The following is a 17,708-nucleotide window of genomic DNA, read 5'->3' as shown; positions in this document are numbered from 1 at the left end:
AGCATCTTTATTTAAATCTTCTTCATTCAGAGGTAGCCTTAAAAAAGTAGTCGTAATTGAACTTTGTGTACTAAATTTTCATTCATAAACATTTTGCCAAATATTCTAAAAATGAAGGAGTGCGAAAAGATATACACTATAATTTAATCCAGATGTAAATTTAGGTAGCAGTTCAAATAACTTGCCTATTCCTGAGTAATTGACTCAATTTAGTCTTTTCAAGTACAATAGTCAGGCCTGTTTTTTAATGCACAGGTTTCAGATTTCAGTTCTCACTAAAGATGAAACGGATGTTGTGTATCTGAATGCCTTTTCCCCTTTGATAGATGAAAGCTATGTGATCTCCATTTATTTGCCCAAGCTTGAGTTTTCCTTACTGTTTAAATTATGTAAAAAGCATGCTTCGTTGACAGATTTTTAAATGATATATTTTTGATGAAAATCTACATTCTAGCTACACATTCAAGTATCAAATATAGATCAACAGCAACTTTCCTCCAACTGATTTTGGATGACTTGGATATTAAGTTTTAAAAAATAAAAATCAATTGGTTTATTCAGATAGGTTTTTTGCATTTGGTTTCTAAATGATAAGGTTTGGGGCTTCTAGTTGCAAACACTTCCTCACAAATAACACATTACTGGCACTTTATAATGGAGAATCTCCATTTCTAATAAAAAGCTAGATTAAATGTAGTTATTTTTATATTCCTTTTCCTTAACATGGATTTTTTGAGGTATTCTGACATCTTGATATGCCCAAAGAGCACTGTGGTCAGTTGGATGCAATATATAGATCTAATAGTGAAGAAAATATTTAGAATTATTGTTTTATTTCTAATAACATGTTGTATTTCAGTGTTAATATTCGTTAATGATTTCGGTCTTTAGCCAGTTTTGGATATAAATTAAGCAGTATTGCATTATACAGAAGCTTAAAATTGGTTAGTGATATTGTGCTGAGTAATAAACTCACTGATCAGCTTAATGATACGCCTTACGTGATGTAAACACATAACCAACATGCATGTACATGCAATTTGTCTTGAAGGTTATTTTACTTTTCCTGTTTTAATGAGGAAATTGTTTATTATCTTACTGATTTTTCTTTAATTGAGGTATAACTTTTATGCAATAAAGTGCACAAATTGTAGGTATACAGCTGCAGTGTGTACACCATGTAACCAAATCCCAGATGAAGATGGACAGACATTTCAGGCAACAAAGCAGGCTGCCTCATGTTCTATTTCAGCCACTTTCCTACTCAGAGACCACCATAAATGAGTCGTGCCTAGTATTGAACTTCTGGCTTCCATCATTCAGCATCCTCTGTGGGATTCATCCGTGTTGTTGCATGGAGCAGTAGTTAATTCTCTTTAATTGAGGTGCAAGATGCCCCTTGCATGAATATACCAGGATTTCATTATTTGTTCTGTTGATGGGGCATCTGGATGGTTTCTAGGTAGGGGTTATTCTGAATGATGCTACTAAGAACATTCTAGTATATATCTTTTGATGAATATGTGTATACTTTCTCTTGATGTAGTATTATTGGATCATAAGTACATTTGTTCAGTACTAATGTATACTACCAACCGATTTTTCAAAGTAGTTATAATCAACTGGTTGTTATTGTAATTAGCAAGAGTTACAATTATTCCACTTCCTGACTAACATTTGATCATGTCAGTCATTTTAATTTTAGCCAATCTGATAGAATTCTAGGAATCTCATTGTGATTTTCGTCTTTGTTTTCTCGGTACATAATGGTGTGGAGTACCTTTTCATATGCTTTCTGGCCATTTGAGTATTTTCTTTGGAGAAATACCCAGTCAGGTCTTTTGCCCATTTTAAGCATTGGATTATCTTTTTTCATAGTTTGTAGAAATTCTTTATACATTCTAGATACAAGTTCTTTATTAGATGTATGTATTGCACATACTTTTCCCCAGTCTTTGACTTACATTTTCACTCACCTAGTTTCTTTTAATGAGCATAAATTAGTAATTTAATGAACTCAAATTTTAAAAATCTTTTTATGGTTAGTTCCTTTTTGTGTCCTGTTTAATGTATCTTTCTTTACCTCAAGGTTCTGAAGATCCATTTTGCATATTTACTTCTACAAGTATTATAACCTGACTTCAGTTGTGTGATCCATCTCTAATTAGTTTGTATGGGTGGTGTGAGATAGGGGGTAAAGGGATTTGTTTGTTTGGTTTTGCAGATGGCTGTTCAGTTAACCCAGCATCATTTATATAGAGGACCATTTCCCCAGTGAACTGTAGGTGTACCTTTGTCATAAGTCAGGCAAATCTGTCTGTGTGAGTCTGTTTCTGGGCTCTCTATTCTGTCGTATTTTTGCATTTCTCCCTTCTTATGCCTAAACCACAGTCTTAATTTTTGTAGCTTCATAGTAAGTATTGATATCTGGTGTCTAATCCTCCAGCTTTGTTCTTCACATTTGCTTTGGCTCTTCTAGGTATTCTGCATTTCTGTAGAATCCTTTACATTTTCAAAAATCAGTCACACACACACACCACCCCCCCGTACCTTCTGGCATTTTGATTGGGATTGCATAGAATCCATAAGTCAGTTTGTGGAGAAATTATGTGTTAATAATATTGTATCTTCCAGTCAGTAAATATCATATCTCTTTCATTTTATTTATTATTTTTATATTTCTGTAAGCACTGTTTTGTAATTTTTGTTGTAAAGGTCTTTTACATCTTTGACTAGATTATTTTTAGTATTTGTGGTTATTTGGTGCTACTGTAAATGGTTTGTTTTAAATGATTTTCTAATTGTTTTCTAATTCTAATATGTTTGAATTCTATGTGTAGATTAACCTGGTATCCATAACCCTTACATTTGAAAACTCTTTATAAGTTATGTTTATAGTTTTTGTTTGGTCTTTTTTTCTTTGCCTTTTGCACTGTCTGGGAACTTAATTGTACTTAAAGCTTCCTTTTTTGTACTTAAATATTCCTTTAATCATTTTGATTATAAAGCATAAATTACATATGTAATTTTCAAATTAGCCTTTTATAATTACAGATTCACATACAGTTTTATGAAATGATCAATTCCATGTACTCTTTACCCGGTTTTCCCCAGTGGAGTAACATCTTGCAAAACTGTAGTACAGTATCACAAACAAAATATTGACCTTGATACAGAACATTTCCATTACTACAGGATCTCCCATGTTGCCTTGTAGTCACACTTACTTCTCTCCTTCCCTCCATTCCCCTTCCTCATCCTTAGTCCCTGTCAACCATTGGTCTGTTCTCTTTTCTATAATTTTGCCACTTCAGGAATGTTATATCAAGTGAAATCATACAGTATGTAACCTGTTGGTATTGGCCCTTTTCACTCAGCCAAATTCCCTGGAGATCCATCCAAGGTGTGGTGTGTATCATAGGTCATTCCTTATTATTGCTGAGTAGTAGTACTGATATAGATTAACTGCAGTTTGTTTAACCATTTACTTGAAGAAGGACATCATCGTTTCTGATTTTTACCCATAAACATTTGTGTACAGGTTTTTATGTGATCATAAGTCTTCTTCTGGGTTAAATGCCCAAGGGTGTAGTTTTTCACTCATGATAATTACATGGTTAATTTTATGCTGCCATACACTTCTCTAAAGTAGCTAATTTTACATTCCAGCAGCAATGTATCTGGGTTCTTTGTATCCTCACCAGCATTTTGGTGTTGTCACTATTTTTTATTTTAGCCATTATAATAATAGCAAATGATGCTTACATCTTTTCAAGTGTTTATTTGCCATCTACATCCTCTTCAGTGAAATGTCTATTCATGGCTTTTGTCAATTTTCTAATTGGATAGTTTGTTTTTACTATTGAGTTTTGAGAGATCTTTATATTTTCTAAATACTAGTCTTTTGTCAGATAGATGTTTTGAAGTTTCTCCAAGTCTGTAGTTTGTCCTTTTATCCTCTCAAGTCTTTCACAGAGCAAAAAATTTAATTTTAATGAACTCTAATTTGGTTAGTGTTTACATGGTATATCTTTTACTATCCTTTTACTTTTAACTTATTTATTGTGTTTAAAGTGGATTTCCTCTTGATAACATATATATAGGTCTTTTTTTATAAATTCAGTCTGAAACTCTCTTTATTCATGTGTTTAAACTTACATTTAATGTGATTGCTAATATGCTACAATTAGGCCCACCATTTTACTGCTTGTTTTCTATTTTTTCACTTGCTTTTTTTCTTTTCTCTTCCCCCTCTTCTGCCTTCTTTTGGATTATGTATAATTTGTTGCATTCCACTTTATCTGTTGTCCTTTATATTTTTTTAAATGGTTGTTCTAAGTATTACAATATAAATACCTAGCCTTTCACAGTCTACTTAGAGTTTGTATTGTACTACTTAGGGTAAAATGTAAAGAGCTTACAACCATGTAGGTCTCTGCTTTCTAGAGTTTTTGTATGTGTTACATCTACTGTATCAAAACCCCCAAAAGGACCATGTTATAATTTTTTGTATGTTTATACATATTGTAAAGAACTTGAGGAAAAAATAATCTTATATTTACATAGTATTTACTATTTCTGTTTTTCTTTCCTCATTCCTAAAATTGCAAGATTGCTTTGATACCATTTTCCTTCAGCCCAAGGAATTTTCTGTAGTATTTCTTTTACAATAGATTTGCTAGTGATAAATTTTCTTAGCTTTCCTTCACTTGAGAATATTATTTTCCTTTAGTTGTGAAGGATATTTTGCTGATACAGTATTCTGTGTTGACAGGGTTTGTTGTTTTTTTCATTTAGTTTTGTAAAGATTGTTTTACTATCGTCTGGCATCTGTGGTTTCTGATGAGAAATTTTCAGTCATTTTGTTTGTTCTCCTATATGTAATGCATTTGTTTTCTTTGGCCGCTTTCAAGAATTTATCTTTATCTCTAGTTTTAAATGATTTGATTATACTGTACCTTAACATAGTTCTGCTTATTTATTTTTTCTTTTCTTTTTCTCAGTTTTTTTAATTGTATTTTATGTTTTGGGGTACATGTGAAGAACATGCAAGATGGTTGCATAGGTACACACATGCAGTATGATGTGCTGCCTTCCTCCCCATTACCTATATCTGGCATTTCTCCCCATGCTATCTCTCCCCAACTCCCCACCCTGTGCTGTCCCTTCCCTATTTCCCCCCTACAGACCCCAGTGTGTGATGCTCCCTTCCCTGTGTCCATGTGTTCTCATTGTTCAACACCCACCTATAAGTGAGAACATACAGTGTTTGATTTTCTGTTCTTGTGTCAGTTTGCTGAGAATGATGGTTTCCAGGTTCATCCATGTCCCTACAAAGGACATGAATTCATCGTTTTGATGGCTGCATAGTATTCCATGGTATATATGTGCCACATTTGCCCTGTCCAGTCTATCATTAATGGGCATTTGGGTTGGTTCCAGGTCTTTGCTATTGTAAACAGTGCTGCAGTGAACATTCATGTGCATGTGCCCTTATGGTAGAATGATTTATAATCCTTTGGATATACACCCAGTAATGGGATTGCTGGGTCAAATGGAATTTCTATTTCTAGGTCCTTGAGGAATCGCCACACTATCTTCCACAATGGTTGAACTAATTTACACTCCCACCAGCAGTGTAAAAGCGTTCCTATTTCTCCACGTCCTCTCCAGCATCTGTTGTCTCCAGATTTTTTAATGATCACTATTCTAACTGGCGTGAGGTGGTATCTCAATGTAGTTTTGATTTGCATTTCTCTAATGACCAGTGATGATGAGCATTTTTTCATATGTTTGTTGGCCTCACGTATGTCTTCTTTTGTAAAGTGTCTGTTTATGTCCTTTGCCCACTTTTGAATGGGTTTGTTTTTTCTTGTAAATCTGTTTTAGTTCTTTATAGATTCAGGATATCAGCCCTTTGTCAGATGGGTAGATTGCAAAAATTTTTTCCCATTCTGTTGGTTGCTGATTCACTCTAATGACTGTTTCTTTTGCTGTGTAGAAGCTGTCGAGTTTGATTAGGTCCCATTTGTCTATTTTGGCTTTCGTTGTCAATACTTTTGGTGTTTTGGTCATGAAGTCCTTGGCTACACCTATGTCCTGAATGGTTTTGCCTAGATTTTCTTCTAGGGTTTTTATGGTGTTAGGTCTTATGTTTAAGTCTTTAATCCATCTGGAGTTAATTTTAGTGTAAGGTGTCAGGAAGGGGTCCAGTTTCTGCTTTCTGCACATGGCTATCCAGTTTTCCCAACACCATTTATTAAGCAGGGACTCCTTTTCCCCTTGTTTTTGTCAGGTTTGTCAAAGATAGGATGGTTGTAGATATGTTGTGTTGCCTCCAAGGTCTCTGTTCCATTGGTCTGTATCTCTGTTTTGCTACCAGTGCCATGCTGTTTTGATTACTGTAGCTTTGTAGTATAGTTTGAAGTCCAGTAGTGTGATGCCTCCTGCTTTGTTTTTTTTGCTTAGAATTGACATGGCTATGCAGGCTCTCTTTTGGTTCCATATGAAGTTTAAGGTGGTTTTTCCCAGTTCTGTGAAGCTTGATTTTTTCAATCTTTTTTCTTCAAATTAGATCATTTCTGTTGATCTATTTTTAAGTTCACTGATTCTTCTGTCATGTACAATCTTCTTATGCATTGAATATTTTATCTCAGATATTATAATTTTCAGTTCCAAAATTTTCATGTGGTTCTTTTTTATTATACTTTAAGAGCATTTTATTTTTCTGTTCATTTCTAGAGTGTTTACCTGTACCTCATAGAGCATGGATATAATTGCTTCTTTAAAGTCTGATAATTTCAGCATCTAGGTCATATGACTTCTATTGATAGTTTTTACCCTTGAGAATTAGTTTTTCTGGGTCTTTGCATGTTTGGTAATTTTATATTGTGTTGGGTATTTTTAGTATTATGTTGCTTAGTCTCTGGGTCCTATTACAGTCCTCTGGAGAATGTAGATTTCTTTTTTCCTTGTAGCTGATAGCCAACACATTGAGGTTCAAACTACAAACCTTCTCCTTGTTTGGAAGATGATTCTAATGTCAGTTCAATTTTCAAAGCCTTTACCTATGCTGTCTTGTGCATACATACCACTCAGTGGCTAGTCTGAAACATGGGTAGTGGTTTAAATTTTAGTTCAGTTCTTTAACCTTTGTTACACTGCCTTGAGTCTTCCCACTCATACACAGTTCATATTAGCTAATGTTGATTCATACACAGAATTAGGGAATATTTTTCTCTAGCTTTCTCCTCTCTGGAAGGATATCTGGGATTCCTCCTGTACTTTTTAGACCACAAGAGCCCGTTTTTGGTCTAGCCAGAAACATGATGTTTCAAAGTTTTAGCTTTCTGCACTGCCAAACGGTTCTTGCAATTGGGGTCATCTTTCTGGTAAAATGGGAAGAGAAAAAGAGAAGGAAATACACTAGGGATTTCTCCTACCCTCTTTGGGACTTATGGCGCTCTTTTCCCAGTTTCTCTAGTCAGACAGATTTCTAATGAAGTTTTAGCTACTGGCACTGCCTACTGCCCCAGCTCTGCTATCACTCACTCTAGGTGAACTGTGAAATAAGAAGGATAAAAACAAGTGAGGGTTTTCAGCCCACACTCATACTTAAGCTTGGAGGGCCCCCTTTACTCTGATCTTCTGGTTAAAGACTGTCTCCCAGAGTTCAGTTGTCTGTGTGCACCACTGAGTGCCCACCCTCAGCTCAAGGACACAAGAAAAAAGAAGGGAAAACCAGGAAACTCACTTGCATGTAGGTCTCTTTCTTCAGGTGTTGGTTCTCTTTCCCAGACTGCCTTTTTTCTCTTTAGTAGAGAGTTCTTTGGTAATCGTTTTTCTTGTATTTTGTCCTGAGTTTTTTTCTGTAATCAGCAGGAGATAGGGACTTTAATGGGCTTATGCTATCCTGGCCACAATAGAAGTCCTCAAGTGCTTTTCTAATAAAACATTTTAAATGGCTGTAAGTTGCATTTCCATCATCAATTGGTCCATCACAATCAAAGTATTAGGAATCTGTTCTGATATGTCAACACTCAGTTTCTATGAAAGCAGATTATTTTATTGATTGAGCTATTCCTAATAGCTTTGAATATCTTCTTGGTATCATTACTCTCCCTACTTTTTACATTATATTTACACATTTCTCTGTTCATCTTCAGTATGCATTCTGAAACCAAGAGAATATCAGAACAAAGGACTGTGGTTTTCTTTCATTATTCAAGCTAAATTACCAGTAATGTCCTTTTAAGATGAAATATTTAGTTGCTTCAAAACAAGTCAGGTTGGAGAAAGAGGGCAGCCTTATTTAGCTCATGTTTTTATCTTTACAAGCAATATTGATGTTTCATGCTAGCAAGCTGTGGTAGAAGCCTTAGAGTCCTAACCAAAACAGTTCTCTTTCTTCAAAACTCCCATAACACGTTATTAAAACTCCCATAACACTTTATTAAAAGATTAAAAATATCAATCTTGAGGATAGGGAAACGGGTACTCTCAAGCACTATTGGTTTCAGTATAAATTTCTGGATGTTCACTGAAACTTTGTGTGTGTCTGAGTTTACACGGCAATTTGATGAACCAACCTAGGAACATGATTTTTCTCGCTCAAAGGGTATACAAAAGATATTATAGGTATAAACACATATGTAAAATATATATTATGTAATATATACATTCTTCACACCCTTTGAGACGGAAATCACACTTCTAGGTATAGTTCATCAGATTGCTGTTTATGTTAGCTAAAAATGGAGGCGGGGGCCTTCATATGCACTAATGGAGGACAGATAATTAAATTATGATATAGATTCTATAAAATGGAATACTACCCAGCCATTAATATGATTCATATTATTTATTAAAATGGAAAGCTCTATAATATTAAGTGGAAATTGAGGCTACTAAATATAATTGGTATAATCTCCTTTTGTAAAAGTTTGTAGCTATTCTTATATTGAGATGTATATACATAGAAAAATAATTTGGAAGGATAGACATCAAATTAGTTAAAAAAAAAATGGGGTTTTCTGTTTCCTATTAAGTATTGCCGGGCATTTTTTTTTTTTTAAATCATGACTTACTTAATTTGAACAAGAGTAGAAGGGACCTATATTCATTTTGGGGAAAAGATTTCTGCATTCTAACGGGTAAAAGAACTAGAATATACGAGAAGAACGGGCAGGGTGTTACAGATCACAGTTCTTTATATACAGGTAAACTTTTAAACTGACTTTTAAACACATTTAACAGAACTGACAAAACAAAATGGGTTGCCTTTAGGTATGAGTTCCACGTCACTAAAAATGTTCAGACATAAGCTACAAAGCCATTTGGTAAGTTTATCATGGAAGTAATAGAAGCATCAGTTTTTTTGACGTTTTGCATTGGTACTCTCTTGGTAGATGATTTTAACATTGGGTAAAAAGTTGAACAAGGGGACTTAGAAAAGCGTTTCTGATTCTTATGTCTGAATTCAAAGAGAATTATATTTCAACCTGCTTATCACTAAGAAGATAACCATGTTAAAATTCACATGACGTATGACCTTTTTTTAATATGCTACAGTGCAGCAGCCTCAAAAGTAAAGTTACAGACAGTAGTGGTATCTGTCTACAGTTTATCATTGGTGAATACATGAAGGGAAGAAAGAATTGAGTCTGGACTTGCCACATAAGGAACCATAAACCATACACATAGAATATTGTTTGGGGTTACAAAGTAGTAGATTAGGCCAGTGATTCCTAAACCCTGCTGAACTTCAGAATCCATCTTCAGAGCTTATAGATACAGACATATTACATATTTTAATAGACTCTTGGGTCCTGATCCCACAGATTTAGATTAACTAGCTCTGGAATAGGGCCCAGAAATCACTACCTTTAAAAAAAATTCTCAAGTTGTTTTGATGGTCAGCCAAGTTCAGACACCACCAGAATAAAATACATATACATATACATACACATATATCAGGACAGTTACAAGAAAGGAGAAAGGAAAATAAACTTGATAAACACATCAAATGCTTTTGAATTATTGATATTTTACAAAGCTGTGTCACTGAGAAGGCCATTAACATTCTACAGCTAACTGAAGCTACAGCCAGTATTTCTGATGTTTCATTAATCCATTAAGCAGAGCTGCTTAAAAGAACTAGTTTAATATATTTATACATTTGTAATCATGTTCATGAATACAGTCAACAACATGGAAATTCTTGTCAATAAAAAAGTGTTTGTCCACACTCTATACACAGAAATAAAATTATTGAGCTGCATCAGTCACTGTCTGACCTGGTCATGCCCTTAAAGGAAATTTCAAGGAAGATATGATGAAGTTGGTGAGACATCTGCTGACATTTAAGATGTAGGCAAGATGGCATCTTCCTCATGATCAGTTTAACAATAACACATACATTGAAAGTTTTAGCATTTTGCATCTTTAGCTTCGTGTCCAAATGATGTGAATATAAAAGGAGGAAAATGAAGGCAACCCACAAAACTGATAATGAAATTAGAACATGTAAGTCATTGTCATCACTCGCTAACAAAGTACCTCATCTTCCTAAATAATAGAGTCAACCCTCTAAGTTATTCTCTCTTAAGTGCCAGATTTGTCTTCTGAGGCCACTTTTGGCACCCAAATTCCTGAAGTCTAGCCTCAAATGAACATTTCTTCCAGTGCCAGAGTCCTGCAGGAGGCTGTAGAGATGGATCCCACAGCTGGTCCCTGCACCAACAGGCATGCACTCGCTGGCTCAGGCATGGTCTTGGGCATGTCCTGCTGAGAATGCCCTTTCCCTAGAACCTGCATGGTACGGAGCAGCCTCCCTGAGACCCTTCCCATCTTTGTTCATATGCCACTTTCCCAACGAGGCCTGTGATCATCTTATTTGAAATTGTGACACCTGTGCTCCACACCCACCGCCTGATCCTCATCTTCTTTTTTCCATTGCACTTAACACTTTTCTTGTAAACCTAGAATTAACTTATGTTTATTGTTGATATCTGTGTCCTCTGATAGACTGTGAGCACTGTGAGATTACAGATCTTGATTTGCTTTGCCCATAGATATAAGTGCCTAGAATGGTGGCTAGCCCTTAGCATATAAACATGTGTTGAGTGGATGCATAAGTACATGATGCATTGATTATTACTAGCTGTTTATGCCACTTCAGGCAGTTTTCAGTATAGCCTTCAGTATTCACATAGTTAAAGCCATCCTAAATATTTGTGCTTGAACAGTGTTGTCTGTGAAATGGAACTGCTTAGGTCATGAGTGCATTTTTGAGTTCTGCTGTTGAGTCAGAGCATGCTGGCAGTAGCTGCTCTACTTGTAGAAGTGAAACCTCCTGGTGTTTTGGCCCCATGAGATCTCATGAGATTTCCCCCAACATTTTTGGCTTTATTCCCAATGTGCACTTTGGTATCTCTTAAAGACCAGCCTGTTGGACGTTATTCTTAGAACACTCAGCAGTTAACCAAGTCAGTAATATGTGTTGATTAGACGTTATTCTAAGCACTCAGCAATTAACCTAGCCAATAATATGTGTTGATTGTGGGTGTGACCCACCATGTCTGTTGTGATTTTTAACTTCAGAGCATCTTAGGAATTACCCAGTCCAGCTCATTTTATACTTTAAGAAACTCAGGAAACCAAGATTAGGTTAATCTTCTAAATTCACAGTACTAGCTAGAGGCAGTTCTGGGACTGCAGTCCTAGTCTGTTTGAGTTTTTTTTAAAAACCCACCATATTGCTACAACATATAGCAACACCAGTTTCCTCGTGCAGTGCAGTCATCTACTGTCAACACGGGGCTTGGCTTATTTCCCTTCAACTTCTCACCCATCTTCCTTAAGAAGGATCCAGATTTCTCCAAATGTTACCTTCATGTGGGACCCTATTCTGTCACCCCAACCCAAAGCCTTCTTAGAATGCCTTCTCCACAGGGGCCAGTATTTTCTCCCAAGTGCCCGCTGTTTGGAAATGCTTTTCTGCTCTCCTGGGCCCCTGTCTCCAGGATGCTCAGCGCAGGGACTGGAGGAGCCCCTGGTTAGTGTCTAGTGGCTGCTTTGTTACGGTTTTTGACTCCATCTCTTTTTTGCCTCTTTTCCCAGCTCCACCCTCGATTCGGTTTGCCCTCAGGAGCTCCTTACCTTCTTTGATCAGTTTCTCCAGCTCCTCCTTCACCCTTCGTGGCCTCTCAAGGCCACATCAGTAGAGTTAGGAGGTGAAAGAAACAACCACCCTGCTCTTATTTAGTACTTGATTTTTTTTCAGTATGATGTCATTTGACCATTACAGCAACCCTGTGTTAAGTGGGAACAGATATTCCTACTCCTTTTTTACTGATAAAGAAATGAAATACAGATATGTAAAGGAAATGATCTCATTGGCAGAACTGGAAGTGGAGCCTCCAGCTCAGAGTTTAGAATCTTTTCTGCTGTCCCAAATTTTAACAGAAAGAAAGACAAAATTTATCACTGTCTGGTATTATGAAATGTACGTAATTTTTTTTTCCTGAACATCTTATTCAGTTTAAAAATCTTCTGAGAATATTAATGTGGATTTCTCTAGTGTCTTTATTAGCTTGATTTTAGAAAAGCCCACTGGCAGTTACATTAGTGATATAATAAATAGGTTCTCTGATACTGACTGCATTTTCATCTACATTACCAGTTATTAAATGCTGTTACATGTGGAACTGTGTTTGCAATATTTTATTTGCTGTTTTGAGAATCAGGTTGTTGGTAAGATTTATTCAAATTCTTGATTTAAATAGTGTATCAGTACAACTGTTAATAATTTGATATCTTTCACAGAACTGTTAATAATTTGATATCTTTGCAATTTTTGAAAATCCACATATTCTAGTAGATCCTGCACTTAAAGTGTAACACTTATTTCACATATAAAACATGATATAATATTGTATTTAAACTTTAAAATATTCCTTAAAATATGTATCTCAGCTAATAAAAAGTGGTGTCTTCCCACTTATTATTCATAGACAGACTGAAATTTGTTTTTAACTTAAATTCAGTCAATAAGTTTTACTTAATTTTATTAATGTTTTTAAGTTACTTCACTGCCAAGCAGAGCATTTTAAAGCACACTGTGATATATGTACTCTCGTAAGAAAAATGAAATGTAATTATATTTTTCAAGTAAAACAAATTGCAAACTGACATTGTCCTTACATGGCTGGCAGTGTCCACTCCCTATCAAGTTTCTCTGGATAGCCGACCAAGAGGGTTTATATGCAAAGTTGCAAATATATGGTGTTTTGTAATGCAGCTTTATTTTCACTGCTACTTGCCCTCCCAGAGGCCATGGGATGCACATATTGTTTGTATGTAAGAGTCTTAGAGGATGTTAAAAAATCCTTGTGTCTTATGTTCAGAGCTGTCAGTGTGATCTAAGGCCCGAAATCATAAGGTACAGTGGTATACAGTAAATTCATATAAAGTCCTTTGATATGAATTGAAGTTGTCCAAATTCATTTCCTACAGAATAATATCCAAATTCTAGGTTTGCCTTTGATGTTGTTACTTCCACTCATTTTTAAGTTGTTTTCATGTTTTACATTGCCAAATGGCACACTACCTGGTGTGCACCCTCTTGTTGAGACCATTCTTCATTTGATACAGTGTCAAAGAAAAAAGTGAGACTTCTGGGAATTTGGTTTGCCTTACAAGTTAGGGTAAGTGGAGAGAACCATCTTGACAGGATGATGAAATCTGTGGAAGTATTATAGCAAACAAACAATTACCACCTGCCTATTATCCAGTTTCCTGAATGACAAAAATTCTCTATGCATCCTGCCTCAAAGGCTTGGCCATGGGGTGGTTTCATCTTCTGATAGATTAGCTGTGTCCAGTCACATTTGTTATCACTTATGTGCAATCTTGCTGTTTACCACCTTTAAATCAGAAATACATTCTGCTTAGGGGAAGACACACACACACACACACACACGCACTCTCTCTCTCTCTCTCTCTCTCTCTCTCTCTCTCTCTCACTGATTTATACTGAAATCACAAAGGCCTTTTAAAATGTCTTGTGAAAATATATTAGCAACCTTTCTTAGAACAAACATAAATGAGAATAGTAAATCAACGTGCAGGCCAGCACCAGTGTTGACAAGTCTGTTGTGACCTGTGCTACATGGAGTAACCATTGCAGACACAATCGTCTTAGGCACCAAAATGACTTATGAGCTTTTTTCTTTGTTCTTTTCTTATCACTTACTATTTTTATTAGTTTAGCTTTTTCCAGACGTGTTTACTCAAGAGACACCTATTTTAGTTAGGAAGAAAAAGAGAAATAACACCAAAAAAGCTACAGTAATTGGGGCTGAATTCTTGTCAGTCTTAAAAGAATCCTAATTGTTTCTCTTTGAACCGACTAATCCATAAAAGTTTTCTGAAGGGATGGGATGTGGTTGTATTTGATGGCTTCCATTTGAATGATTTCTACTAGCGTTTTTCTTACTTGAGAACTATTGGAAAGAACATGATCAATTTTATACACATAGAATATAGTAAAATGCTGATAATTATAAGTTGTTTACTCATTGGAGCTATGTATTACATGATCAACTGAAAAAGCATCTCTCAGAATGGGAAAAAAAGAGGATTTAGTCTGAGTTTCTGAGAATAATTTTCCAAGTATATCTGGAAAGATAAATTGATTTTAAAGGATGTATAATTGATTAATTAAAAACATCATTTCATAAAACTCATTTTATAATCCACTGAGAGCAGCTTCAAAATGCCCTCAGATAAGTATCGAGCCAAGTGGTACAAATCATTTTCATGCAACTAAAGATACCATTTATGGGTCAGGCATGGTGTGTCACGCCTGTAATCCCAGCACTTTGGGAGGCCAAGACAGGCAGATCATGGGGTCAGGAGTTTGAGACCAGCCTGGCCAATATGGTGAAACCCTGTATCTACTAAAAATATAAAAATTAGCAGGGCGTGGTGGGACGCACCTGTAGTCCCAGCTGAGACTTAAACATCAGCCTATCTTTAAGCTGAGGCAGAAGAATCACTTGAACTGGGAGGCAGAGGCTTGCAGTGAGCCGAGATCACGCCACTGCACTTCAGCCCAGGCGACAGAGCAAGACTCCATCTCAAAAAAAAAGTGGGCCAGGAGTAGTGGCTCATGCCTGTAATCCCAGCACTTTGGGAGGCTGAGGCAGGCAGAGCAAGACTCCATCTCAAAAAAAAAAAAAAAAAAAACATTTATGTTGGAATATCCCCCAAAATGAAAATACACGTGACCTCTTTAACTTCGTGCTATTACAGTGTATGTGTATGTTTTCTTTCTTCTCTCATAGGTATGAGAAAGTGCCAGTCATCTTGGTTGGGAACAAAGTGGACCTGGAAAGTGAGAGAGAAGTATCGTCCAATGAAGGCAGAGCCCTTGCTGAAGAGTGGGGCTGCCCCTTTATGGAGACTTCTGCTAAGAGTAAAACAATGGTGGACGAACTCTTTGCAGAAATTGTGAGGCAGATGAACTATGCTGCTCAGCCTGACAAAGATGACCCATGCTGTTCGGCATGTAACATACAATAGCATCCAAATATGGCTGTTCTGGATGGGATTTGCCCAGTGTTGTAGGTGATAGAAAACTCACCTACTCCTCTGCAGAACTTGCAAGATGCGTGGTGTTAATCTACAGAGAACTGCAGCCCTTATTCAGAATTGAGCAGTGATTGTCAGTTGATATCTCTGAGTAACATTTGGGTTCAGTAACTACAGTTTTCACCATTTGTCCTCAGTCTCCTTTCTGCATCTGCAACTTTAAGGCATAGTCCATCGATCTACAGGGTGATCTCATTTGAAAGCTATGATGGCATTGTCACTGAGTTGACAGAAGCAACTATTGTATAAATTAAAAATAACCATAAGGGAGAAACCAGAAGATTCCTATGACCACTTACAATTAAAATATTTTGTCTTCTTTAAAAAAATAAGTAAAGGAGAAATATTTTCCTACAAGAGTCCTGAATTTCAGGAATTGGGATAGAGCTTCTAACCAATGTATTCCGTCAAGTAAGATAATAACAGCTGACCTGCCAGCAGCATTACAGGGAGAGATTCTTTGCTCAGCTAACACATTTCTGTTTTTCAAAATTGATGCTTAATTGTAGCTGTTATTCTAATTTGTGACATGGAACTAACTCATGCTTCAATCCTTGATAGAGCAAAAGTCAGAACAGGTTGTGTAAAAATACAGTCTAGCTTTAGAATTTGTTAAATCACCTGCTTTGCCACAGAAAATGGAGGCTTTCACAAGGGTTTGATCAGAATTAAACTCCAAACCCACCCTCTTTTAACTGAGCAGGGGTGGTCTTTATAACTTTACTGAACAAGAGGGAAGCAACTGTGATGGGAAGAGATTGCCTAGCCTTATTAACAAGAAGCATTCTAATAGATACACTAGTACCATCATGTAAGGAAAATGAAGCCATGTTGCATCCACATGTTCCCGTTTGCAGAAACCTCATAGGACAATATGAATATCTGGCATTTTTAAGTTCATTAAAGCAGCAAATTCCTTCTCGCCTTTAAGGGCTATGGTTGTAGTGTGACCTGTAGCTAACCTGCTTTCAAAATCAAGTTTGCTGTAGCAGAGCTTTATTGCAGGCATTTTAAAAATTGAATAACTATGTGAAATAATTTGGGCATAAAAGTAGAACATAAATTATAGAGTGGAAGGTAAGGGACAAAAGCCTTTTATCTTTAATTTTCCTGGAGAATTATATAAAGGTTTTCTTAGAACAATTTTGCCCTGATTACTGAAGTATCAAATAAAGCTGGAGTGAATATTTTGTTTTGAAAAGGTGCTCAAGCTCTGACATTTTTGGTTTTTATAGCCGTGAAGTATTTATCATTTGCATGACTAATGGCACAGGAAAAACCTATTCATAAGTTTTACAATCAAGTATAGAAAGGTCTTCAGCTAACTTCAGTTATAAATGCTGAAAAGATTATCTTGAGCTGCGCCTTGGGAGAAGAATTTGGCCTTCGGAACTGCAATATCACTGAGCCTGCAATCTGTATACCACCCCACCTTTTGTTGGTTTCACAGTCTTGTGCAAGTAACCTCTGGTCTTACATGTGTAACTGAGAGAAGAGTGCGTGTTTTTGTGTGCATGTGTGTTTATTGTTCCTAAGAATTTGGCACAAGTCAGAGATAATTGCCTATACTAAGAATCTATACTGCAGAATATAGTGTATCAAAAGCGTTTTTTCTTTTAAATAATTAAAGTGTCTTTTATACTTTTTGAAATCATTGGTAGCCCCCCCAAGTGTTTAATAACTGGCATTAAGCTTAAGGATGAAGAAAAAAAGGTTGATGGTATTTTTCATAATGAGAAAGCTGAAGGCATATGTGAATGAAAGCTGGCCATAGTTGTCAAAAATCTTTGAATTTTGAATGTTTACATTCTTCAGTATAATTTTTTATAATCCTCAATTATGAAGCACCTTGTTTATATAGGACAAAAAATTTTAACCAATTTTATTGAAACAAATTTCACTGCATAAAAGTTGGTTTGATTCAAACGTACAGAAATTGGAGATTCAAGAGATACGATTTCTCTACTGAAATAAAAATATTTCTTAGTGTGTTGGTTGAGTTTTAAATCCTCTAACTTCTCAGAATGATTCTTTCTTTAGAATTCTATAATTAA

General features: G+C 35.8%; 1 protein-coding gene across 1 annotated transcript in view; it reads left to right on the top strand.

The window, feature by feature from the left end:
• Positions 1-17,485, top strand: part of RAP2A (RAP2A, member of RAS oncogene family) — a 34,280-nt gene extending 16,795 nt beyond the window's left edge. Inside the window, exon 2 of the mRNA XM_017530046.2 lies at positions 15,348-17,485. Coding sequence (XP_017385535.1) covers positions 15,348-15,585 — 238 coding nt within the window. The 3' untranslated portion in view covers positions 15,586-17,485. The remainder of the gene's footprint in view (positions 1-15,347) is intronic.
• Positions 17,486-17,708: the final 223 nt, after the last annotated feature.

Source organism: Cebus imitator, unplaced genomic scaffold (assembly GCF_001604975.1).
Source record: "Cebus imitator isolate Cc_AM_T3 unplaced genomic scaffold, Cebus_imitator-1.0 Scaffold62, whole genome shotgun sequence".
Taxonomy (NCBI): domain Eukaryota; kingdom Metazoa; phylum Chordata; class Mammalia; order Primates; family Cebidae; genus Cebus; species Cebus imitator.
Note: the sequence above shows the minus strand (reverse complement) of the source record. Positions and strands in the feature narration are given on the sequence as shown.